This window comes from Bactrocera dorsalis, chromosome 3, assembly GCF_023373825.1.
Source record: "Bactrocera dorsalis isolate Fly_Bdor chromosome 3, ASM2337382v1, whole genome shotgun sequence".
NCBI classification, from domain to species: domain Eukaryota; kingdom Metazoa; phylum Arthropoda; class Insecta; order Diptera; family Tephritidae; genus Bactrocera; species Bactrocera dorsalis.
Genome location: NC_064305.1, coordinates 310,334 through 335,564, shown reverse-complemented (window position 1 = coordinate 335,564; position 25,231 = coordinate 310,334). Strand labels below are relative to the sequence as shown.

Below are 25,231 nucleotides of genomic sequence, written 5' to 3'. Positions count from 1 at the left end.
TTCGAACCAACTTCTAAGAAATGCATTGCGATAAATAAAATCGCGCTTCTTTTGTAAATTGTCCAACGAACCGCCTTCCTTTTGCATGTCTTTGCCAACAAGTAGCTAGTTTTGACGCGGCGTTGGTAAAATAGGGTTCCTGTCACGACAACAACTTTGCATTTGGGTTGACAATGCTGCGCTGGTGCCCTCAGCGTATGAGCGCCGCGCAACTTTTTCAATTATAATGTCTTTTGTTGTTTTCTTTCGATGTTTTTCCGTTTGGTGATTGGCCGCTGGCTGTTTGCGACCGTTAAGAATGCGAGAAGTACGCAAAAGTCCCAACGCCGGAGTTGCCACATCTTGCCAGCAAGACATTTTGAGCAGCAGCGGCACACAACAACAACAAGAGCTAAAAATAATTAGCAGAGACTTCACACACTTCGGAAAAAATGAACTCAGCCAAGTTCGGAAAAGTAAAGTTCGGCCAATGATGGAGTTGCGTGCTTAAGTAAATTTAAGTGAACAGCGAGCATGTAAAGCAAATGAAATGATATAGCTTCCAGCTGTTTGCGCTGTTAATTTTACATGACATGTATATCCAATTTTTTTTTTAGTAATTGAGCGGTATTACATAAGCATATAATTGTAGTCATAAATGTCTGCGGAGCAACTGGCATCCTTTGGCACGCCCCGCCCGCCGCGCAGCAACAGCTCGAGCATGTAACATTGTCCAGCGTTAAACGAAATTAAGCTTGAGCTGTCATAAAACAAGGCATGAAATTGGATTTATCCGCACTCCAGCAACATAATGGAGTATAAACTACATGGTCATTGTTGGGTGCTTTACTACCGTTACAAGTTTTGTGATAAATTGCATTTATATTCATGTCTCAGGCAGAACTAAACCAACAAACTAGCAACCGACTGCCATGTTTACAAGTATGTTTGTGTGTGTGTGAACGGTTGTCACACGACTCCTTATCTTCAGCTGCCTTCTGTGCCGAAGCGATTTTATTTGCACCCTATTTGCCTCACGTCCTGCGCTGCTGCGACTTTATGGTTTAATGTGGCATTTGTGTTATTTTTGTAGACATTGTGTGTGTGAACAGTAAATCCACTGGACAGACACTGTGCTAATGTTTAGAGGTGCTGGGAATTAAGACAGTAGGTAGCTTGAGCGAAAGGCCCATAGGCTGCCACCCGCATACTGTTGTGCTGCAACACTTGAAAATTTTGCAACACATTGTGTATATGTAGGTACTCTGTGCAGTGAATGGGCATGCCGGTTAGTGCTGTGAGTGATAAATTAGGTGCTGGAGTGGCTACTGTGGCTTTTCGACTGCTGCTGCTGTGCGGCGGCGTGTTGTTGATTGAAATATACGAGCTGGTAAACTGTGTGCAATTTGAAGCAATAAAGTTGTGATAAATATGAGGTTACTTAGACTTTTCAAGTCGATGTTAAGGTGTTTAAAGGGGAATCGGTGGTAATTTTAGGTGTAAATGCGACAAACGTGTCAGTAGAATGAAATGTAGGCCAAGACTAACCTTAAGGTTGTAAATATTTTCAGTTGCAGGTCATAAAAGCAAAGTGCTCATAAAGAGTAGGGACAAGCGGAATCACCGCAAGGGTCGTAAGAGAGTTACAAATGCAACCATTTTGAATTTCCTGCAAAGGGTGTCTTTTATTTCTAAACTAAGAATCGAGGGAATAGCTAATATTTGGCTATTTCATATTTATATATTTTATGTTTGAATGGAAATTCGGGTAATTGGCTTCATATGAAGTCACGAAGGTCAACAGCGCCAGCTTTTGCAGCATAGCTGGTATTATCTCACCAAGAATGCGTCAGATATTGTGCTTCAACTGGCCTGTATACGACTTTCAAGCTTGTTAGCGGTGCAAATACTACAATTTTCACATCAACACTCTACTGATTAAACGTTTAAATAAGCGAATTTTAGTTAGTTTCCAGCAAAATAGCGAATTATTTAAAATGAAAGTTAAACATAAATACATACATGCATATGTTGCATGTTTATTTAAGTTTCCCGAGCTATAATTGCTTTACTTTGTGATCAACGCATACAAATTTGTGTAATTCCTGCGCATTAAGCGCACAAATAATGCCAGCGTGCCAGCGCGCCATGGCGTATGAGTAACTCTTGCTGTGAATTAACATATCTGCCCGACGAGTGCTTTCGAGCTGCCATAATAATTACAAGCGAAGCTCACAGCCACACCCTCCCCGTACTTTTGTTGGCTGCCCACTGCCTTAGCGCCACCTATGTGGTAAACAACATTTCGCTACAACAACAAAGCAAACAAGGCTAACAAATTTAGCGTTGGCAGGTCGTAAAAACGAGAAACCAACAAAAACGACAAACGCGTCGCATACAATTTAAGTGAGTTTAAAGCGTGTGCAGCGAATATATGCGCTTCAACAAAATGGTAATTATGCTGCAATAAAGATCGTGCAGCGCTGTTGTTGCAGCGGCAAGCGTGGTGAATGTAACCAACAAATATAAAGAGCAAAAAACAAACGCCACTTTGCGCAACATAAGCAAAGTGCAAATTTGGTTTGGCTTACTGTGGTGGATGGTTGAGGAGGAGGGCGCAACGGATAACCTAGCTCGGCGGTGAGGATTTTTTTGGTTGAGGGGGAGCACGCGGTGTTGAATATTGGCGTATTTGCCACGCATGAAATAATTCTGTTTATCTGCAATTGGACAGCGGCATAAATTTGGCTAAGCGATTGTCCAGGTGAGCGACCTAAGGTAAGCCATTGAATCTGCGTAGTTTGATTAAATAAATTTGTTTTCATGTGGAACTGTGTTCAGTTTTGAGTGTTCAATATTGCGTTTTCGAATTGCAGCACCGCCAAATACTTAACCTTTAGCATTTTACTTTTTCAAATAGAAAAGGTATGTCGAGTATCTTCTTATTGATTTTGGAAACGCTGTTGGATTTATAGACATGAATCTGTAAACCTAAAAGGTATACCAATGTATAGGTTCTATTTGAATGGCCTGGCAGAATGCTAAAGGGAAGGAAGCTATCGTAACTCTAGCTCTAGGAGAAGATTCCACACTGTGGAGGTGTTATATTTGAAGGTCTGTCATTAATCCTTGCGAAGTTTGAAAAGTTTTAGTTGTCTTACTTCTTTGGCGGTAACCGTAACCGAGCATCCCTTGCCAACTGTCTTGTTAAGAATATTAACAATGCTTCGTTTAATTTTAGACTATTTGTGATGAAAATATACAGAATATATTAACTTTGCCACATTTACATTTTAATGACAATTTAATGACAGGAGAAATAAGTCTTGACTATACATTCGCACCGAAACATAAGGCGGTGAAACAGAAACTGTGATGCATAAAAATTTTACTCAAAAACGAATTATCCGACATGGGGAGTGTTCAAACACACATGTTTGCTTCAAAGAACGCCAGTGATTTCGAAGGACATCAAGGCGGCGAGCTTGCGCAATTTTCTGTTTAATCTCGCATCTGATTTAGTGGTGGTGGCCTTTTCCGGCAAAAGCAAACCTTGTGCTGTTTTGTTACTAGTTTATATTTAATTACAAAGCACTCACTTCAAGTCGTACGCAGGGAATACATGATGTACCAATGAACTTATAAATATGCCTCGTGAAATGCCAACATATTCCATCTAGATGATAATCAGTTGAAATGTAATTTACGCTCAAATGCTTTCAAAAAAATATAAATAAAAATAAAAAAATAAATACATAAATAATGAATAGTAACAACCAAGTAGCAGGTGGCTTCACAGTAGCTCAAACGTGTGGTTACTGTGAACATAAAAGTTTAAATTGTGCGATGTGTACGATGAGCACAGCTTTACTTTCAAATTTTTATTTTGAAATAGAAATTGCCGCCTCTGCTTTAAATTTAATTTCTACGAGTACTCCCTTCATACTCAGGTCCTGTTACATTATGGCAATTACTCTAGCAATAACTTTGCGCCGCCGCCAGAGAATCCGTTCATTCAAATTGCTCCCGCACGCGCCACAAATGAACGTTATCAACCCACACGCGCCTACGCTTATTTACACAAAAACACACACACAAACGTATTAGCATGTACGCACTTCACCAGCGACATGAATTTCAACACGAAGTGCACGAAAACTCAGTCAAGCAAGATTTTGTATGGCATATTAATAAATTTGTTGTTGTAAAATTGCTGTAAAAGCTCACATAGTTGTTGTAATTGATTTATTTAATTGACATTTCAGTCTGTAATTACATTAATGCTTATACATAAGCCACCGAAGCCACCACAAATGTGCCACAATCGGTTTATTAAAAATATTCTTGAAATTAAGCGTGATTCCATGAAAATATATTTTCGCTCACAATTTAAACATATTTAGAGCCACACATACAGCTTGCCACCAGATATACACTTTGCCAATGTAAGCTGCAATGCCTTGACGGAGGCGTAAACAAACTGTTCTGCAAACACTAATTTGCCCTACACATACACAATTACAAGTAAATTGAAGTGCTCATATATCAAATGCTTAAATTTGTCTTCTCAATCATGAATGCTTTTGCCTTAATTTGCTTGGTAGGTAGAACCATTTAGTTCATTATCAAGTACTTGTGAGCAACATGCAGTTTTGAAGCAATTTTAAATGCAGCTCACTATTACCATTGCACGTTCAGCTTTCATACTTTGCTGTTTAGTTTTTTGCCAGGCTGCCTATTAATTAGCCCATCCATTCGTCCGATAGCCTGGCATATCTGCTGCAACTGCTAAACAAGTGTTTCCAGTAAATGAAAATTAAGAGCTGCCTTCTAGTTTACAGCGGCACAGGTTGCTAAAAATTTTTATGAAAAATGCAATTAAAAGTAATTCCCTATAATTACTACAGTGATTAACTCATACGAAGCCGTTACTGGCATGTAAAAAATGTCTGAAAAACGACGCTTAAAGAGAGCTGCATGGTTTTGCATATTAATTTGTTATTGTAATTAAATAGCATAAGCTAAATAAAAAAATCGTAATAATAAAATCATAGTAAATCCATATTTGCTCGAATGAACTTTAATTATGTGCTACAACATTTATTTAACATACTACTTACTACATACAGCTTTATTTGCTTTTAATTTTTTAATAGCAAAGTATTTTTGCTTTCAATACACAACAGACTAACGGTTACACAACCGCAATTCCGTGTAGTAATATGAATCAAATACAAATAATATTTAATCTGTGTCTGCTAATTACCACAGGTTGTTTGTAATTACTAATAAAGAAAGAGCTTAAAAAAGCAGCGTGGCGTATACGTAACATTTAGTCCAGTTGTGCTACTGCAGTGCGACAAGAATTAAATTTAATGCGTTGCCATTATCGCTGCAAGTTATTTAAGCTCATTATTTTCCACAGTTTTTATGCTATCATTCATTTGAAAGAGGAGGCCAAAGCTATAATCGAACCGGATGTCTGCAGTATCTGTGGAGTAGACAAAATGCAATGCCGAAAAATTGCTGTGAGGTCTTAACTTTCATAGTGCACAATTTACCGACGTGAACGTGATTAACGAGGGTGCAAAGAATGGCACTGACATGCTGATGGCACGCTGTGAGCGCATAATTATCATTAGGACATAGCGACGCAGTCTGGGATTGCAGGCATGCCAATCACAGCCACACGCCACGGTGGCCAATTGCACGCTCTGCAAAGGGAAGTTAAATGCGCTAATAAAATGTGTTAACTTTACACAGCATAGCATGACAGAAATTATAAAAAAAAAAATAAAAAAAAATATGTTATACATGAAAAAATACGTAGACAAAGTGAACAAGAAGGGTATGTAGATGTATTATTTTTGATAAAATATTTACGCTCTCCGCCACCATGCTGCCACCATAGCAGTAAATGAAAAGCTGACCCAAAACGGCGATGGTATAGCCAATGTAGATGACAATGCCGAATCCGGTAAACTGGAAAATAATTAAAACAGCTTATCCCTTGCACTTAGTAGAGCGAAGAGCAGAGCAACCAAATGTGTAAGACTGTGTCTGCTGCTTTGCTCAACGCGCTATTAAGCTCTTAGTCTGCGTAACATTTGACCTGAGTTAGTTAATGTGTGCTCTAGCAGACTTAAATGCCCTGACATACCGTCATAAGGTCAAATATACTTGCTCCAATCACCAGACCAGCAGAGACAAAGTGCGCCAATGTGATGACAGTGTAACGTTTGCAGAAGAAGCGCGTCAACTCGATAATATCATTGTGGCGCTTTATGAATTGCACCAAACGCCACTCCAGCACGGTGGACTCCTCCGTTGTTAAGCTGAGTTGGTCTGAAAAAGTAAGATACTCGTATTGCCATTGCTGCTGCATGGACATAGTAATTTTTACTTTCTTCAAACGTTTTCACACATTTTTATTACTTCAAATCTCTGTAACATCAATAAGGCATGTACTTCGCCTAAATTACTTCGTTGCAATTACTCACCAAACTTGATGATGGACTTCAAATCGTTCTGCAACAGTTCGAGCAGAGCCGCTGTATTCGAACAGAATTCGAAGTAAAATGCATCACAGCCGCCGTACATGAAGATCGTAATGTAGCCCGTGTAGGCGGTGAATATGTAGGTTAGCGGAAAGTAGGGCGCGTGCAGCAGAAATGACGGCATGCTGTAATGGAAAACGCAGATACTCAACTTAGTAGCTGCTTGTTGTAGCCGCGTACACACACGCAGAGCTAAACGCCTGCCGGAGACTTCGTATGCCATGCGAAAAACGCGCAGGCACTCACTCACTCACACTCACGTCATATTGAATGGCAGCTTCCACATGGGCTCTTGTCCTTGCATATAGAGTATCAGAGTCATTAGCAACGGCTTGAGATTGTATGAGGTGCACGTGATGAAGCCCATAACGAACGGTATGAAATTGAGACGTGCTGCCATAACGGCGTGCGCGCGTACAATATGCTTCTTAACGGTATTTATTGACACTATAGAATATATAGCAAAAATGAATGCGTAAAAAAGAAGAATTCAAATGCCAAGCTTGAAAATCGCACAGTCAAAATACTTGGCACAACGCTAAGAGCTCACCGTCGCGTTCATACACCAAGTCACGCATCCGCTTTAGCACCCATGCCAAATCCTTGCGATAGTAATAGATCAAAGCCATTTTGAGTAATGTCACTGCCGAGGTACCGGCAGGACAGAGTGTGTCCAAAGCGAGTTCCAGATCGGTCTTCAGCACCGTGCAGCCCGCATGGATCTCGGTAAAGACTCCAATGGTCAAAATAATGAGATTCACCCAAGCCCACACATTGGAAGCATTCGGCGCACTTGTGTCCAACGGCCAAAAGCCCAGCGCACCGAGACACAACTTCGGCACATAGAAGTAATAATCGCGCAGTGGAAAAGTACGCGAAAGAAATCTGAAGTTCATTTAGTAAAAGCTGGTGAACGGACGTCCAGTGAGTTTACCGTGATATTCCAATTGAAACTTGTCAATTTAATGCTCGCGCTTAATCTGATTACATTTTGTATGGAAAGTACGCGTTTTATATTCATAACTGGTGCATGCTTGCATACTCTAGGACTGTCAGTGGTTGAATTTATGGCAAATCACTTAATTACATAATTACGTAATCACCGTTATTAACAAGTTTTGAAAGTTTTCGCGAATTTGCGCATCTAACAGTTTTGCGGCGTAATTATTTGATGTTGCAAGGCTGCGGCATGGTGGACGTAATAAAAAGTTGGTCCGTTGGATAACCGTCACTGCAATTCACCTCATTTATCTTGCTGCGTGGACTGGTGAGGACATAGCAGAAAGTCATAATATGCGTACACCTCGACTTCTCTGTCCCTTTCCCTTGGTAGATGCCCACCTTGTTGAAAATTCGTTTTATGGTACAGTAAGCGGTAGCACGGACTTAGCTTGAACTTGAGACCAAAGGGTTATCAAAATGAAATTCGCCGTAGTCGCAAAACGCTAACACAATACAAAGACCACCATAACAAAGTTTCTCTGTTCAATTGAAATCTATGATATAACGGAATACTGAAGACCCATGCAACACTTTTAGCCGGATAACAAGGTTAAGTGAAGGGCAAATTAGCGATGAAGGTAATCAACGAAGAAGCAGAAACCAACACAGAACAGGCGTTATGAAAACAACGTTCGGCTACTCAGTCAGCCGACCTAGGTCAGTGGAAAACGCTTACACCTTATCCTTTGCTCCGCTTCGGATTCAGATAAGCATTGTTTGCATTGCGTACTATGCAAATCGTGTGTGTCCTTTGCAGTGGTTTGCTTGAATGAATTAACTGTTTAGCTTTTAGCCGTCACATTCTCTCTGTTCGTTGGTCAAAGGGCTAAGCTACCCTGGGATTTTCGAACGAATAATCTTGCGAAATAGTATACTTCAGAGGATTTGAAAGTGCCAAGCGTGTTTAAATTCCACACCTGTTAATAGCGGACATCAGTTTTAGCAATTTTCGCTTGAATACAAATCTGCTCATATGCTTTTTATGGATACGAGTATTAGCCATTCAATTTCAAGGCATCACACTCCATTTGAAGTTTTTGTTTTTTGGTAGAGAAATTTCTCTGAATGTGTTGGTTAAACGACACATATGTAAACACGAAAAAATCCCAACGGGTAAAAAAGAAGAAGAAATAAGAAGAACTAAGAGAGACTAAGCTTCGGCCACCTGTTTCTTGTACATATAACCATCGTAACCAGTTTCCGCTTTGTTTATCGGCGATTAAACGCCGCTCCGTCGTAAATCATTATCCGTCAAACATACATATGTGTGCTAGTAATCCCTGCAGCAGCAGAGCACAAAGCAAAAAAATTCCGTGCCACAAACACATATACGAGTATGTGACTCTATTTATCTGCGCTTACCTTCCCATATTACATGTCTGCTTACTATATACGTATATAATACAATATAAGAATGCGTATATAAATATGAATATACGAGTATAAGCAAGCGGAAGGCATGCCAACACACACGAGTCTAAAGAAATCCATTATTCATAAAATATCGCCTTTGCGTCGAAATGAAACGAAAGAAAAAAGCTAACAAGTATAATATGTAAAGGAGAACGGAGTTCGTTTGCAACCGAATATTATATAATCTTACGATTTGCGAATCAGAGGAATGAATATAATTCTAGTGATTGATAGTTCACAGTGTTACATTTAAAGTCAATCGGACCATCGGATCGCAATTGAATATTCGGAAATCGGTTCCGTCGTGCTGATCATCTCTCTCTATTAGTTTACGGCGTTATAAACAACCGTTAACTGAACGAAACTATTTTACTCTGCACAACAGTTGGCGTGAGTATAAAAACAAATGCTGGAGCGCCTCTTTTGGTCTCTGCCTGTGCAGAGATTTTGGCGAGAAAAATCGCCAAAGCCTGTCACCACTGAAAGAGCGTTCTGGCCAATAAGGAAGACATATTTTCACATGGATGTGAACGAGGGAGGGCATTAGTACCAGCCGGGACGGAAAATAAAGTGTTACTCCAAGGTTATGCTTGGATCGTACCACACGTTAATCCATTGGCAAAAAGTGACAAGTGTTGGAGTGAATTACAATGTGAGCTTATAAATATGTATAAATATTACAAGTATGTCTGCATATATTTACATATAAATATTGGTCACGCAGTGTTAACCCCTTATAATGAATTCGCTTGGATCGTTTTTAGAAATAATGACCGGGTAGTTTCCTTATTGCTTGACTTCTACTAATTTCGCTTAACTTTTTTAACGGAAACACCCGCAGATAATATGACCATGGCACTGCAGGAACACAAAAAAATGAATTGAGGTCGTCATCTCATTTGTTTAAGAATTATGAAAAGTGCTACAAAAAATAACTGTTTCTCTGAAGAATTGCCGATTTAATGGCGATTGTGTTGCTTAAAAATCTTCAGGTTGTATAATTCTAGAAAAATAGTGTATATCGATTCAGTTTGCAATTTCAGTTTATATTGAACAGTCCGGGTCAAAATTGATCAGATGCTACAAAATATAACAGTACTAGCAACATATTTTCGCACACTTTCGGGGCAGTCACTTCGGTAATAGGTACTTCGGCTGTGTTTTATTTTCCCATCGGACATATGTAAATCAAAGCTGTTAAGATGCCTGTCATATTTAATTAAAACGTCGCCAATGAGGGAACATATTTCAGCTGTGAACAGCAAAGAAATGTCAATGAGCCACAAATTATAATCAAGCTCGTAACATTAATAAAAAATAACAATAATTTAATTTAAACAAGTTGGAGAACCAAATTTGCCAGTCCTGGGTATTTTCTAACGAAGCCACGTCACATGCGGTACGCTCATTTGCATGCAGAATACAACCACACACGCACATAAGTGAATTTATGCCTGTCAGTGACGACAAGACAGCTTAGCAAATAAGTAACAGCGCCTTAGGAATACTAAGGAATGGATAGAATTACCTAAAAGGCGAAAATGAGCGGCGTGCAGTGTGCTGTACCGTTAAGTCATGCCATACATTACAATCTCTCTTTCGTTGTATCTCTCTCCTTGCTGGGCAGTTTTTAAGAATGAGCTGATTAAATTTTGTTTTTTTTTCTAGATTAGATTATTGAAGAAAAAAACCTATCAAATAGGGAGCCTATTTCAGCCGCGGCTAATTTTGTTTATTTATCTCCAAAGGCGCGAATGAAAAGCCGCAGCATAGCAGCTAAGCACCCACATTCGAATGATTTCAAATGCTACGACCCACCACGTGCGTGTCGCTTTAATTTGAGTTCCACATACCGCGTGGCTTCCGATCCACAGTTTATCACTGCCGCTGAGCATTGGCTATGCTTTATGGTTTGTTTATATGCGATATTGTTGCTGTTAATGTGTGGTTGTGTGCGCACCCTTCTATCACTGCCGAAAGAAAACAAACAAATACAGGCTGCGGCGGCTGGCAGATGTTGCAGTGTCTGCTTGGTGCCAGCAATTTTAGTCCTTCGTGCGCTTTCGCAGCAGTCAGACGTGTTTTAAAATCCTCAAACCGAAAATCCAATTGTTTGGTAGAGGGAAATGTGTGGTTACGAATCATAATTATCTTGCGGTGGTTCTCGAATTCGTAAAAGTGATTTAAGAAACAAACGAAGTTCTAAAAAAAGAAATACAAAATACAAATATTAATTTTTCTGTGTGAGTTAATCATTGGGCTTATATCAAAAAATATTTAAAACAAAATCAGATTTCATACTGGTGTAAAAGAAAAAATTGGAAATATTACGAATATATATGTATGTATTAGAGTGAAAAAGTGGCATAATGTTCAAATTGTTTTAAAGTGTTTAAAATTACAAAAATTTAAAAATCCCTGTGCTAATCTCTTGACCTTTAGCGACCAGAAAATACACTTTTGGTAAGCTTTTAAGTTTTAAGTGATTTGAAAAGTTGGAAACAGAAAATTTTAATGATATGCACATACACACTCTCGAAGCAATCAGTAGTTACAATTCGCTTAAACTCAACCCAACTCAACTTAGAAGTAAACAAGTTTTAGCATATGTTTTAAAAAGTGTAAAATTTACAGGCTTACATTGAGATTATAGAAGATTCGCAATCATTGTGGATGATTTTTAGCAAAAGAAATTAAAGAAATTACTACAAATCTCGTGTTTTATTTGGTGCAGCAATTTAGTTCTGAGAGTTCCTTTAGCATATTGAAGATAGTTATATAAGACTATTAGATGTACTAACTTTCCTACATTTCGTTTAATTGCATATTGAATTTTCATTTAGCATTTGTATTTCTTCTGTGAATGTAAAAAAATGATTAACAGGCAGACAGCTGTTGGTGACAGTTAGACGATGCAAATGAAAATGTAAAAATATATGAATTTCGATGAACTTTATACGAACAGTTAAAATGCTGTAAAATGTGAGAGTATTTGTTTGAAAATTTTTTCATTGGATTGGATTTTAAAGGCAAAAGCAACAAAATACTTAAATCTTATTTATATCTCTTAGTCTTTAAGCACTTATCTTTGACTTTATATATAAAAATTACGTGTCACGTTGTTTGTCCGCGATGGACTTCTAAACTACTTGACCGATTTTGGTAAACTTTAGCACACTGTGTCTAGTTCGAACCAACTTGAAAAATAGGATAGTCTAAACAATTCATAAATAAAAAAACAGTGAAAGCTCTATTAAATAAACACTCTATTAAGCCAACATCTCCATTAATCATGCACATTGACCAGTCCCACAATTTGTTGATGTTTATTAAGTACAATCTATTAAGCGGAAAACTCTATTAACTGGTTAGAAAGGCTGGTAATCAGACATTGAGAAAGCAGCCTTAAATTCGTTATCTTTTTCAATGAAATTTATTTGCTGAACATATTCAAAATTAAACCTCAAGTACAATCCCTTGGATTCTTATACCGATAAAAACGTTTTCGCCTTTATATATATATACTACATAGGTATATACATATGTATATATGCACATGAAAATACACAAAAGATACGCAAACCTCAACTTTGTTTGTTTTCAATCCTCAACTTAGTATTAGCGGCTTAAGGATTAAGAAATCAAAGATCCCAATTCCATATTTTTACTGCTCCGGACTTTAATGGAGCCGTAAAAGCGCATACTATTATCAACTATATGTAGCAGCCTCTTAGCTAACTAGCTATCTACAAGCGTACATATTTCCTGACAAATTAAAATTAAAATTGCTGCGAGGAAATTTTTAAGTGCGTCACAATCTTTTTCAGCATTTGTTGTTGTATTTTGTGCTAAATACATTGTGGGCAAAGCATTTTTGAGCTTTGTAAAAGTTTGTACTTTTTAATTAGCTTGCTAATGATTGAGAATTGAAGGATGTCGTTGGTGTAAGGTAATTTTGTTGGACTTAAAAAGCAAAGAGAGTAATTTTAAATTAACATTTTGCCTTGGCAAATATTTTAATTGGATAGCTTTGACTAGTATCCCTTTGTGTTCAAGCAGAGAGCGTGAACTTAGAAACGAAAAATGTAAATATGTATACTCGTATATTTAGTTTGTGGTAAAACAGCAGAAGTAATAAACAAAAAGCTAATATACCCTTCACAAATTCACAAATGGACTTTTTATCTCCCTAACTTTTGATCGGGCAGATTATGAGACAGCTATATGTATGCTATAGTGACGCGACCTCAACAATTTCTGCGAAAATTGCATCGCTGTCTTGGATTAATTTGATAAAGATTGCAACTGTGGAGAATTAGTAATGCAAACGAATAAAGTTTTCTTAAATATTAAATTCACGAACCGAGCTGCAAACAATACAAAAATAAAAGCAATACAAATAAAAATTTTCAGTAAATCTCTTTACCGGCTAATGAAGGCGGCAAATGGCTCACAGTAAGTTTTTATTTACACAGCTTAATTTATATTTCACTTTTGATAGCCTCAACTTGACCCACCTCGCCTTACCTCATCGCAACTAAGCTCACCTCACCTTAAAGTTGAACTCATTTGCATTTCAAAGCTATCTTCGGCAATGCTAATAAGAAGCTATTGCGCAACCACTCGTCGGCAATGTAAACTCCACTGTCCCTTACTGCCAGTAAGCCATTGGCTGCTGCCTCAAAGACCTGTTCTGAATTGCTGACATTTGGCGTCAATTTCAAATTCAATTTCACTCCATTTGTGATACCAACTAACATTGTTTATTCGAATGACAATAAAAATGATCAATTTAATGCGGACACTCTGGTGCCCCGCTGCGCAACGGCGGCTTTAAGTGTCACTTTCAATGACGGCAAATTGAATTTTTTCGCGTGCCAAAGAAAAACAATAAAATATTTAGACAATAATGATGACCACGTCTCCTTTTATGCAAACGTTATTGAGTGCCTCAGAAAATGCTTCCATACGGAATTGGGCGCTTTTCGAATTATTTGGCCAATCCATTTGTTTTATTTCGCATCATTAAAGCGTCAGAAGCGGTGGCTGTGCCTCAGTAATTTTAGAAGAGGAGGGTGTGGATAGAAACATTTAAAATTTTCATTAAAAACCAAAAAAAGTGGAAGTTTTGTAAGTTATAACTTTGAGCTGCTGTTGTAAGAGCTGCGAATGGTTGCATGAGTGCGGCCAGCTGTCTTAAATGTTAGATGATTTTGACGTGGCCAGTAAGATAAAAGTCGAAAATTTACATCAGTGTTTGCTCATCTCAATATTCTGGAAGTGACAAAACGGCAGTTGTAAGAGTGTAATGTTATATTTAAAGTGTAAGGTGATTCCCCTAAGTTTACATCTATACCGCATTTTGACTCTAATCCAGCCAGTTTGATTGTTTTACTGTCCCTTTTCTCGTCGCTCTTATCCAATTATCAAGCTGACTGATAGCCAATACCTGTTGATGTTGCCGACGATGCCTTGAGCTGATTGGAAATGTGATTTTGCAGTAACCTATACATAAGTTACAATAAACTTTGAACAATCTCGCAGTTGGCGCTGCGTAAGTGGCTCACAACTCCTATATTTGGCTAAGCAGCTTAAGCAGGGACAGCCAATACATTTTAGCACTTTTTGTTTATTATTTTCTATACCCGTTAGGACAGCTTAAATCAGCCGATTATTATTTTCATTTTGTTGTCTCCCAAACTTCGCAGCGAATTTTCTCAGGCTGGGGAGTACGCTGTTAACTCACGCATGCAAATCAACTCACATACCCCTGAAACGATAATTATAGCACTGCTTGCGGTCGCCACAAAGCGAGCGGCTGGCGCCATAGACATAAGTATACAAACATGCATATATGGCTCCTTGTACTTCACTTCAATTACTCACATACACTGCAACAGAAAATTTTCAATATTGCGCACACGAAATCATGGCTTTCCTGCCTTTCGTCTGTATTCACAATAACCGGCAGCCGAGAGTAGGCGCACTCACACAAGCAAACATGCGAAAGAAGGCAGCTTGGGGTTCGTGTGAGTGTGTGTTGAGCTCGATTCAATATTGACTTCCGGAGCTAATTTTTGTTTGTTCCTCGCTAACGCTCATAACTAAGCTTAAATGTCACAAAAGTATACATATGTACATATGTACATCTACATGATTACATTCCGGCTTATTTGCTTACGAAAATACATATAGAGTTTTGTTATTGCCATGTCTGCGTAGTGGTTGGATGCTGATTTGGCTGATTTGTTTTGGATGAACAGCGCGCAGTTCCCAAAATTTTATTTTGCCATCAATATGTGCAAGCGTGTGATTGTGCCCAAGCACTCATAAGTGAAATTTGATTAATGACATCAGAGGGCAGGTCGCTTTAGTAACACAGTGGTATTGGAAGAAATTAGTATGCGCCAATCGCCCGTGTGTGCATTTGCTGCTCATATTGGCGGAAACTTGATGAATGGCCTACGGGCGATATGGTAAATGGAGTGTGAGTGTTGATTTAAGGGAACCTTTGTTTCTCGCAATGGAGCGTTTAGTGAGCGATGGTTAACCCTAAATTGAAGGTTAGCTGGGTGCCGGATGCGAACTTGAGGCGGAGCGGTAAATACATCCTCACAGATCCAAAGTAAGACGCATGACTTCTAATTTTTATTTTGTATCTTAAATATTTAATATCAACAACTTTAAGAGTTTATTAGCAGTATAACGGAATTTTTGAAAAAAAGGTTATTCTGGAGTAAGACATTTTTTTCAAACTTCCTTACCCATAAAGAGCCTTATTCTGCCACTACCAAAGTGAAATCTGTCGCATTTATCTTATAATCTGTAGTTTTTTCCTGCTAATATTTTCTGTTGGTGTATATATATACATACTTATATGCTAATTTTCATCCAGTGTTGAAATTTAAATGTAGCACAAAATATTGCTGCAGTGATTTATGACACACAATAAAGCAAAAATGTAAATAAACGAGAATAATGCAAATTTAATAAGTTTTACTTATGTAGTGCCACTGAAATTTCTACTGTCTGAGCAACAGCGGGGAGCTAATGCAGTTTTGTAATTTTTTTGCGAGTACCTTAAAAGCTTCCTCAGGCTAAAGCATTAATTTTATCACTGCGAATTCATCACACGCCACGACGCGTACTCACTCACGGAATATCATAAACAGCAGTGGATGGGCGACACTTGCGGAGGAAGTCAGGTCTGGCCATTAGCGCAGAATTCACTCACATAAGTGAGACAAAAGGTCAAAGTGAATGAAGCACACCAAGAGCTGCGAACTGCACACTCCTTAGAAAGCGAAGGCATAAAAGTGTAGGAATTTCCGGAATACCGGAAACAGCACAACGGCGGCTGCTGCCAGGAATTTGCATGAAATACGTTGAAATGCCGTGAATGATGAGCTAGGGAAATTTAAGGATCTGATATATGAACACACACGTTGTTTACTTATCCGTTTTGTTGACTTTAGGTGTCTGCGGCTGTTTTGGCGCTAAAAGCAATCAAAATGAAGGATGTGACGTCCTCCTTGGCGTAGTGGCAACACTAGAGTTGGCTTTCGGCCTTCGCAGCTGTTGTGGCGTGTACCTTATTTTAAGTAAACAATTTATTTGACAATTTAATTATTGTGCTTTTTTCAGCCTGCTATATGCTTGAAGTTCAGGGAAGTGTTCAGGAATTTATCTTTGAAAGCACTTCACCGCAGAATGTAGATTCATTATAAAATAGTCTTACTATAAGCATAAATTTTATTAGCTTCAGCATTCACCGGGTGGCCTGGCAACAGTTGCCACAGCCGCCAGCACCGTGTCTCGGTGGCGGCGACGCTCTTTAGCGCTTCGTATAGCAAACTATTTGTTGTATAAAACTTTCAACGCTTCAAATATATTATATGTAAGTTTGTTTGGGTCTCTACGTACGCATAAATTTACAAATGAGAAACTGCATTCCAAACACTTTGGCATTTTAAGTTTTCCACGCCTCACAAAGCACTCACAAAGTATTTAAAATAAAAAGAGGGAGAGAGAGAGTGCGAAAGAAATAATTAATTTAATTTACTTTATTATTTTTAAGCAGCGTTTGAAAATTATGCGCTAATAGAACGCATACGCTCAACAAGAATAACAACAATGTTGTGTACATACGCACATTTCCACAGCCAGCCGTACATACTCTCGCACAATTAACGGTTTCACGCGAACTGTATTTCCCACGCTACAACAATTTCATTTTCGTTTAGCACTTTAGTCATCTCATTCAATTGGATTGCTAAAAAGTAAATAAATAAAAATACGCGCAAATTAATTTTTATGTATAAACAAATAATTTGCAGAATCAAAGTGAAGCTAAAAAGTAGAAATGATAAATTAAATATACTTAAATTTCTTTATAAAAACTACTTATTTATGAAAAGAACATCGCATTCCTTTTTAAAAAAGAAGGCTTTCAATTTATATTGCATTCGAGCCAGAGACCGTTTGACTGGGCGAAATATTCAAAATAAAAAATTTAAAATATTTTGCTGTTATTGGATTAATTAAAATATTAATAGAATTTTATTTTGTGAACAGTCGATTTCATAGTGAATTCTGAATATTACATATATTGGGTAGTCGAAAAAGTCTTTTCGTATTTTGTCACTAGATGTTGCAGTCGTATATCTCCAGTGCTACCAACCACATTGTGTCGTGTTTCCAACCATATAGTGTTGGAAATGCGAGATTATAGGCTTCATTTAATCAAAAAAGAAATTAAATTCGGGGAAGTTGAAAAAAAGTAACGGCTGATCAAAAATGAGTGAAAATAAAGAAGAAATTCGCTATATTTTGAAATTTTTCTATAAAAAAAAGAATGCCACGAAGAGACTAATGAAATTTGTGAAGTTTACGGAGACGATGCTATATCAGCTCGTGTAGCATAAGAATGGTGCGCTCGCTTCCATTCTGGAAATTTCTGTTCGACCTATCGTTGAAAAAGTCGATGAAATTCTGAAAAATATTGGAAAGGAATCATTCACTATAAGCTGCAGCCTTGTTGAACGATTAATTCTACATTTTACTGTCAACAACTTATGAGATTGAAGCAAGCAATCGAAAAAAAAGGTCAGAACTGATCAAAAGAAAAGGCTTTGTCTGTTATCAGGACAACGCTAGACAACACATCTTTGATGACTCGGCAATAAATGGAAAATATTGGCTGAGAAGTTTTGATGCATCCACCATATAGGACTGACCTTGCATTATTGGATTACCATTTGTTTCGGTCAATACAGAACTCCCTTAATGGAGTAAAGTTGGCTTCAAGAGAAACCTATGAAAATTACTTGTCGCAGTTTTCTGCCGAGAAACCAGAAAAGTTTTACACTTCCATCAGTGTAATGTCTCTAGTGGAAAAATGGCAAAAAGTGGTCTACCAAAATGGTACTTATTTGGTTCATTAAACTTTATTATAAATATAAAAAAATAAGTTGAAGTTTGATTATGTTGTCAATGTCTTTTGATCCATGAGCTCGAAGAATATTCTGCATAAAAAGGGCTTCATCAGCTTCCCTGGACTCTTAATTAAGATATTATACCTTGTAATTGTTGGATGAAAATGAGTATGCGAATTGAAACCCTTCATTTCTATATACTTTGAAAATTAATGAAACTTATTTTGCTTAAATTTGCATATTAACTAGTCACATCAACCGTATTGACCACCAATGCATGCCACCGCAAAACCCCAATAGCTACATAAGCTGTTGGCCAAATCACGTTGTCCACGCATACTCCGCCGCCAAACCAATTTCACTAATTAAAATCTCAATCTTCATTCTCCCATTTGTGATTGCGGTTCGTTTGTGGCTTACATACATATTTCAGCGAGATTTTTTGGGTGCGCTAACCACTTTGATGCTCCAAAGTAACACTTGGGGCAGACACACTGTAGACCTACAAATGTATTGGGAATTGAAAGTTGTGTCGAGCCTGTCTGCAGACACGTTTAATACCCAAATCAATGCACACTGGCCGTCGCCATCACTGAGGAATAATGAAAGTTGTTAAAGTGCTAAATAAAGTGAGGAAAACAATTACATCTGATCTATATACCATTATGATACATATGTATAAGCTTCTGCACGTGTGTGTGTGCGCGAGTGTGCGGAAATTACGTGCGGACGCTGTTGGACCACATGGTCAGCATTTGTTATGGCAGAGTTTTGGTGTCTACGTGGCGCTGGCACTGGCAATGCGTTACGTCCGTACGCTTTTTGTGTTGAATCAGAATCAGAACCAGAAACGTTCTAATATTCCATTTGCGCTTTTGCACTTGACAGACATTTCAAAGTGGCTTATGAGCACACATGCATTTGCTGTGAAAATAAAAATTAAGTGAAAATGACAACTTGACAGTGAATGGTTTTTGTTCCGCCACGTAAGTCGCTTATATGGGAAACCACATTATTTGCCACACATTGCCATGTATTGTGTTGGTTTCCGTTTGGCGACATTTGCGAAAGGGTATGCGAACCAAATGCGCTCATACCAAACACCTCTCTACAAGAACAGCTATAACATTTACTACACAGTTTTGTAAGTGTGACTTGCCTCTGTTTAACGGCACTCTGAGCCATTCCAATTCCAAATATTTTAATGCATTGGATAGTCGGAAGCATTTTCAAGTAGTTTATCATTTTATAAAATTTATCAACTTTACAACTATGTTAGTCTATGTAATATCAATAGCCTGTCCTAAATGACATAACCTCACTTGCTGAAAGCCTATTTTAATGGCATAAATTTCCAATATTCCCCTTTTATGAATTGCGTAAGGGCCGCAATCAACTCAATCCCATACAATGACTTAGAAGCAAGTAAATAAATCGATTAGTTCAGCACTTAGTGATTTTTATTTGCTGTGAATTGTTGTTATTGTTGTTGCCTGAGTGTCTTGCGGCATTGGCATAACTTTACAGACTTGCCGAAACTCATTTGCACACATCATTGATTGCCGAAATGTTAGTATGGTCGGCAGTGGGGAGAGAGGTGTGTGAGTGTGTGTTTGGGTTCCATGAGAGGTGTTGCTAGAAAGTTATGTGAGTTTAAACTTTTGTTGACAACAATTCAACGGTGTGTCTGATGTGGATGTGCATGTGTGCCACACACACTTATGGTAGGCAGTGATATGAGCAGCAATATTAAAGCCGAACAAAGTTTACGGCAAATCGATGTGCGAGTGTGTGTGCGTATCTTCGGGAAATATGGTTAGGTTAATGTCAGAGTGGAAGCGAAAAGTGATGCTATAAGATGGCGCTAATTCTAACTGTAAATTGCTGCAAGTGTCTTCTTATAGGGTTTTGTACGAAATCTAATAAGAGCAGAATTAAAAAAATTTATTGAACCAATCGTAACAATTCTTTAAAAAGTTTCAAAATAGGCTCCTTCTGCGTCAACTCAGCGCTGCCAGCGCTATTTGAAACCATTGAAGCCGCACGTAAGGCATTCTTCGGAATATCGTTGAGGGCCGAGATGCATGCCGCTTGGAACCCCTCTGTCGTCTCGAAATGCTTGTCTTTCATCGGCGGCTGCGAAAGTGTTGGATTTGCTGGCCTTGGTTAGGTAGCGGTGTGAGCCGGGGCGTTGTCGTGGTGCAATTTCCAATCGGAAGCGATGTCTTGTCGGACCCGATTGCCCCTTCGTTTCAGTCTCTTGAGGACTTCCACGTAAAACTTGGCATTGACGGTTTGTCCACTAAGAACAAATTCATGGTGGATGATGACTTTGATGTCAGAAAAGACAATGAGCATCGTTTTCACTTTCGATTTGCTCAATCCCTTGCCTTTTTTGGGCGAGGAGACGCCGGCCACTCGGAAGATTGTCTCTTTGTCTCGGGATCATACTAAAAGATCCATGACTTGTGCTAAAGCAACATATAAGTAAGCCTACTGGATTATATCAAACGTCTCTGTCGTAGATTTAGCGAGTTTCACACAGAATTTAATCGCGTACCTCTGCTCAAACGAATGCTGCATTTTCCGCTTTCACTACTCACAGAAACATGTCGTTCGAAAATGTTTATCCCGACTCTCCAGGTAATCGGAGATAACAGACCAGCCGTTCGTTCGTTAGCTAGGAAAGCCCTGTACCGAATCCAGTCGGTGCGCATACACTTCGAAGTACAGTCGCGGGGGAAGAAAATCTGTCCTATTACTTTCCGGACAAACTCTGTATTCCTAGACATGTTAACTACATCCTTCGAAATATAAAACACTTTACTTACCTTCCCGCTTTCACCCTGATTTCCTATAGCATCGGTCTTCGCTTAAACTCTGGCCGCTTCAGTCTTCGTATCACTTCTCGCTTCCACTCTGACTACAGCCTTAGTGTATGCCTTCGAGCTATAGAATGTTGCCTATACGTATGTAATACATTACATAATATGTGTACTATGCATATCATATGTTTCGCTTTCTGAATTGTTTGTGAGATAATGTTTGCTCTGCTAACATCGACATAGCAGCACAAGGATATTAATAATTAATGGAATGTTATTAAATATGCCGTCTTTAGTTCCTTGGATGCTTAGCTCGTTCATATTACTTCACTATGTGCCGAGCAAACAACGGAGCTTCTGTGTTGCTATTGTTACCATATGTAAAACCGATTTGCGTAGTTTTGAAGAGCTTATGTGAACTGCTAGCTTAAACTTTTCACAAAGGATATGTTAGGTATACAAATTGCAACGTTTGCTGCTCTTCTAAATTGATACTTGAAATTTATTTTTTTTTATATGGAAAATTTCGCTAATATTTACCATTGAATTTGCGAAAGTTTAGCGGCATTTACATCGACGTCAAGCTACCTATAAGTGCTTGTAATGATAGAAATGAGCTAGTTTTCCGGAATAAAATTATTTCGCTGGAACTCGCATGGCAGTGAGGGCCAATAAATAACAATTGTGAAAATGAATTCGCACTGTTGATGTTGCATAACTGCGGTCAATAAAAATAATTTTCAATTAAATTAAATTACAGCTAAATTTACAGTTCAATAAATGCATGATTTTGGAAAAGAGTTTGGCAATTTAATTGTGAAATTTACAACGCGGCTTCTGATTGCGCGCGAAATATTAATAACCGCAATGGCATATTTTATATGATGTTGTGGTTGATTATACGCATGTGTAGCGCGGCCTTTATGCAATTTAGCGTTTGCGTCCCTACACCTACACCTACACACACACACATTTGCGCTCGCTGTGCTTGAGTGTGTGTGGCGCGTACTAGCCTTTCACATGCTCACGTGTCGTTTTAATTACACCAATACATGATAGTCGACGCTGCTGCGGCGTTTGTGGCCGTTGCGAGGGCGTACGCAGCGTATGAGTGATATTTCATGGATACGCTACATTACTGTCACTTAGTGTCGCTGTAATTACAACAGTTATTACCATAACACGACAGTCCTTAGCATGTTAGCATGTTGGCAGTCAAGTAATAAAAAAGAAAGAACATGAAAAAACGCAACGAAAGAGCATGCAAGAACCACACGCAGAACGTGAAGCGCAATTGTTGCTGAATTGGCAATTAAAGTTAAGCGCCGACCTACCACTTATATAATATATTTCTTGAATAAATGTCAACTTAATTTAATTGACGTGCATGTGCTTAAGGCGGAACGACGACAACGTTGCGACAGCACGGACGATTGCCTTGGAAAAAATCGTAAAAAAGAAATGCTTTAAAGGGAACAGAAACAAGAAAAAACCTTTTCTTCAGTTGCATTGAAGCTGGAATACCCATCATTAATAAAAAAATTATATATGTTTTTGTTTTTATTCGGTCGGTATGCTATATTGATCTGATATCGAAATTTGAGTTCGATATCTCAAAAACTGAGGTTCGAGTTCACTTACTTCAGACGAAATCGACTCAGCCCAACACGCTAATCGTTTGTATATACACTTTATAGGGTCTCTGAGGTTTCCTTCTGGGTGTTACAAACTTCGTGGCAAACTTAATATACCCTGTTCAGGGTACAAAGGGTAGAATTCGAACATAAAAACAAATATACTGCCAACAACAAGGGCAGATCGAAAGCAAATCTTCTCATAAAGTGAATTTAAATTTCTTGTGTCTGTTGGATGTGCTTGAGTGGTGAATGTTATTGGAATTAGTATGGTCTTTTTGACTTGAAAAGTATTTCTCGCATACACACACGTACATAGTATGTATGTATGTACATGCTCATATACGTAAATATGTAAGTATACATATAACACACATATATAGTATGTATAGTATATAATTAGCCTGCGAGTTATGTGCGGATAACCTGTTGGGGGGTGAAAACAGAAATGAGCCGAATTACAGGGGAAACATTAAAGCATTCTGATATATTTTACCAAGTTCCCTGCTTAATCTTAAATTTAATTTGCGAAAGCAGATTTCTCCAGTGTAAATTTGTGTTTTCTGAAAATATCAAAGCCTTCTAAATACACACACAAAATTCGACAGATTTGAGGGAAATCTGTTACAATAAAAAACAACAACGTTCGGTGTAAGCAAATGTTCGGTGGCATGCCAAAGCTGCACGCTCAACGTCGCTGAGCTTTGTTCCCGTTGACATGACTAATTATCCTCGAGCTAAGATAAATCTAGCCGTGACACCACGCAGTGAGAGTAATGAAATTGCGCTGTTCAAGATGTGCGTGGATGTAAGAGAATAAAAGCCATTTTTATTGTTATTTCAGTAAGTAAAAGGATTTCTATGTGCTAGGAGATACTCCCGCCATAAATGCGGTGTTGCACTCATCAATGCTTTTGTTGAAGTCCACTTATTTTCGTTGATCCATTGAATCGGGTCATTAATGTAAGCTTCACTAAACAATTACGAGCACAAAAACGACACAAAAATAATAAAAAATACAAAAAAAATCCTAAAGAAATGTATAAAAATAGATTTCTCCGAATAATAGCCGACGGAAGTTATAACTTTCTCTTCTTTTTTATTGCAGTGAATAAACTCTACGCAATGTGAGCTGTCTATCAGGCGCAAACCAAATAGCTATATACAAACATACATTCCCCACAACAACAAAGATAAAGACGAAAAGTTAATGCGAAAAGACAACACCAAAATGTACGCTATTATACGACCGACCAGTGCATAGTCAAAACCCACTCAACATATTTGACATTCCAACGAGTACACACATAAGTAGCGGCGCTCATCACTCTGCGGCAAATCATCTGTCAAAGCCGAGCCGAGCTGTGCAGCCAAAGCGTTAACAGCTAAGTAACTCAATAAGGCAGTCCGAGACCGCCAACCGTTGTCAGCCACTACACTGCAGCATGTTTGGGACACAACCAGCATCCGGGATGCTGGTCACCCGTCTGCCGTGGGCTACGCACATCTCAACCACAACGTCACGCTCGTCATACTTCGATATCGGTGGCCCAGCCTTGGCTTCTGCTATCGGTAGAGTGGCAGCCAGCACCAGCCTCGAAGAAAGCCTGCGCAACAAGAGTTCGTTTGTGGGTGCGGTGTGGGGTGATGATGCGGACATCGATCCCGCCACGGATTATGTGCCACCCTCACAACGACCCGAAACCTATATTATCACAGTGCTGTTTGCGCTCATCTTTATTGTTGGCGTTTTAGGTAATGGCACTTTGGTGATAATATTTTTTCGGCATCGCTCCATGCGCAACATTCCCAACACGTAAGTTGCTAAAAGCCAAACGCCGGCAACGAATGCAAGTACTTTTTCCAGGACGCTGAATTTAGCGAGCCATTATGTGGCCATAAATATGGGCTCCTTAAGTTGAGCAGAGCGGTGGTATTGAAACCAAGTGTTAGGTGGCTTATATTTTATTTATGCATTGGCAAAATGTTTTTCTAATCAACAGTTTTGCTTGAAGTGAAGAGTTCAGGCCACAGTGTTCAATAGTATCCAGTAATAACCAGTGAATCGGTTACTTCGTTAGATATCGTTAATGATATGTTCGCCAAACTATTAAAAATATACTTTAATAGCAATTTCTGAAAAATTTTAGTGGTTCAGTACAGCATATGACCTAACAGCACACCAGGCTCTTGGAGTCAATAGAAATAGTAATTAAAAGACGATTTGAAACAATCAGATTCATGTCCATTTAAGTTGAGATTTTATGGAAGTTTCGGCTTCTGGGTTAAGAAAAAGTGTCATAAATTTCGTAAAATATAAGAGACTTATTTTATCAGTTTATATTGCTCTCCGTCTTTGAAAATATGTACGAGTACCTATGCCTCCA

At 38.5% G+C, this 25,231-nt stretch overlaps 2 protein-coding genes across 3 annotated transcripts in view; one reads left to right on the top strand and one right to left on the bottom strand.

The window, feature by feature from the left end:
- The window catches only part of LOC105228106 (neuropeptide CCHamide-2 receptor), a 53,269-nt gene that overhangs the window by 17,808 nt on the left and 10,230 nt on the right, over positions 1–25,231 (top strand). The window contains exons 1-2 of one of the 2 annotated variants that reach the window (XM_049453943.1): positions 10,995–11,414; positions 23,953–24,660. In XM_049453943.1, coding sequence (XP_049309900.1) covers positions 24,290–24,660 — 371 coding nt within the window. In that variant the 5' untranslated portion in view covers positions 10,995–11,414; positions 23,953–24,289. Of the gene's footprint in view, positions 1–10,994; positions 11,415–23,952; positions 24,661–25,231 lie in introns of those variants that run through there. The other variant, XM_011207744.4, reaches the window with a different exon arrangement.
- On the bottom strand, positions 5,206–7,561 carry LOC105228210 (odorant receptor 10a). The gene is made up of 7 exons (XM_029551051.2): positions 7,087–7,561; positions 6,797–6,983; positions 6,480–6,661; positions 6,140–6,324; positions 5,863–5,961; positions 5,541–5,693; positions 5,206–5,470 (listed from the first exon to the last, which is right to left on the bottom strand). Exons 1-7 carry the CDS (start codon positions 7,430–7,432, stop codon positions 5,420–5,422), a joined length of 1,203 nt encoding a protein of 400 aa, XP_029406911.2. The 5' UTR covers positions 7,433–7,561; the 3' UTR covers positions 5,206–5,419.

Excerpts from the sequence above, each read along its gene's own strand:
- LOC105228210 (XM_029551051.2), bottom strand. The coding sequence starts at position 7,432 with ATGAACTTCAGATTTCTTTCGCGTACTTTTCCACTGCGCGATTATTAC. Across the intron at positions 6,325-6,479 it reads GAAGTCCATCATCAAGTTTG|ACCAACTCAGCTTAACAACG; the intron begins GTGAGTAATTGC and ends TTACTTTTTCAG. Across the intron at positions 5,962-6,139 it reads GTATATTTGACCTTATGACG|TTTACCGGATTCGGCATTGT; the intron begins GTATGTCAGGGC and ends ATTATTTTCCAG.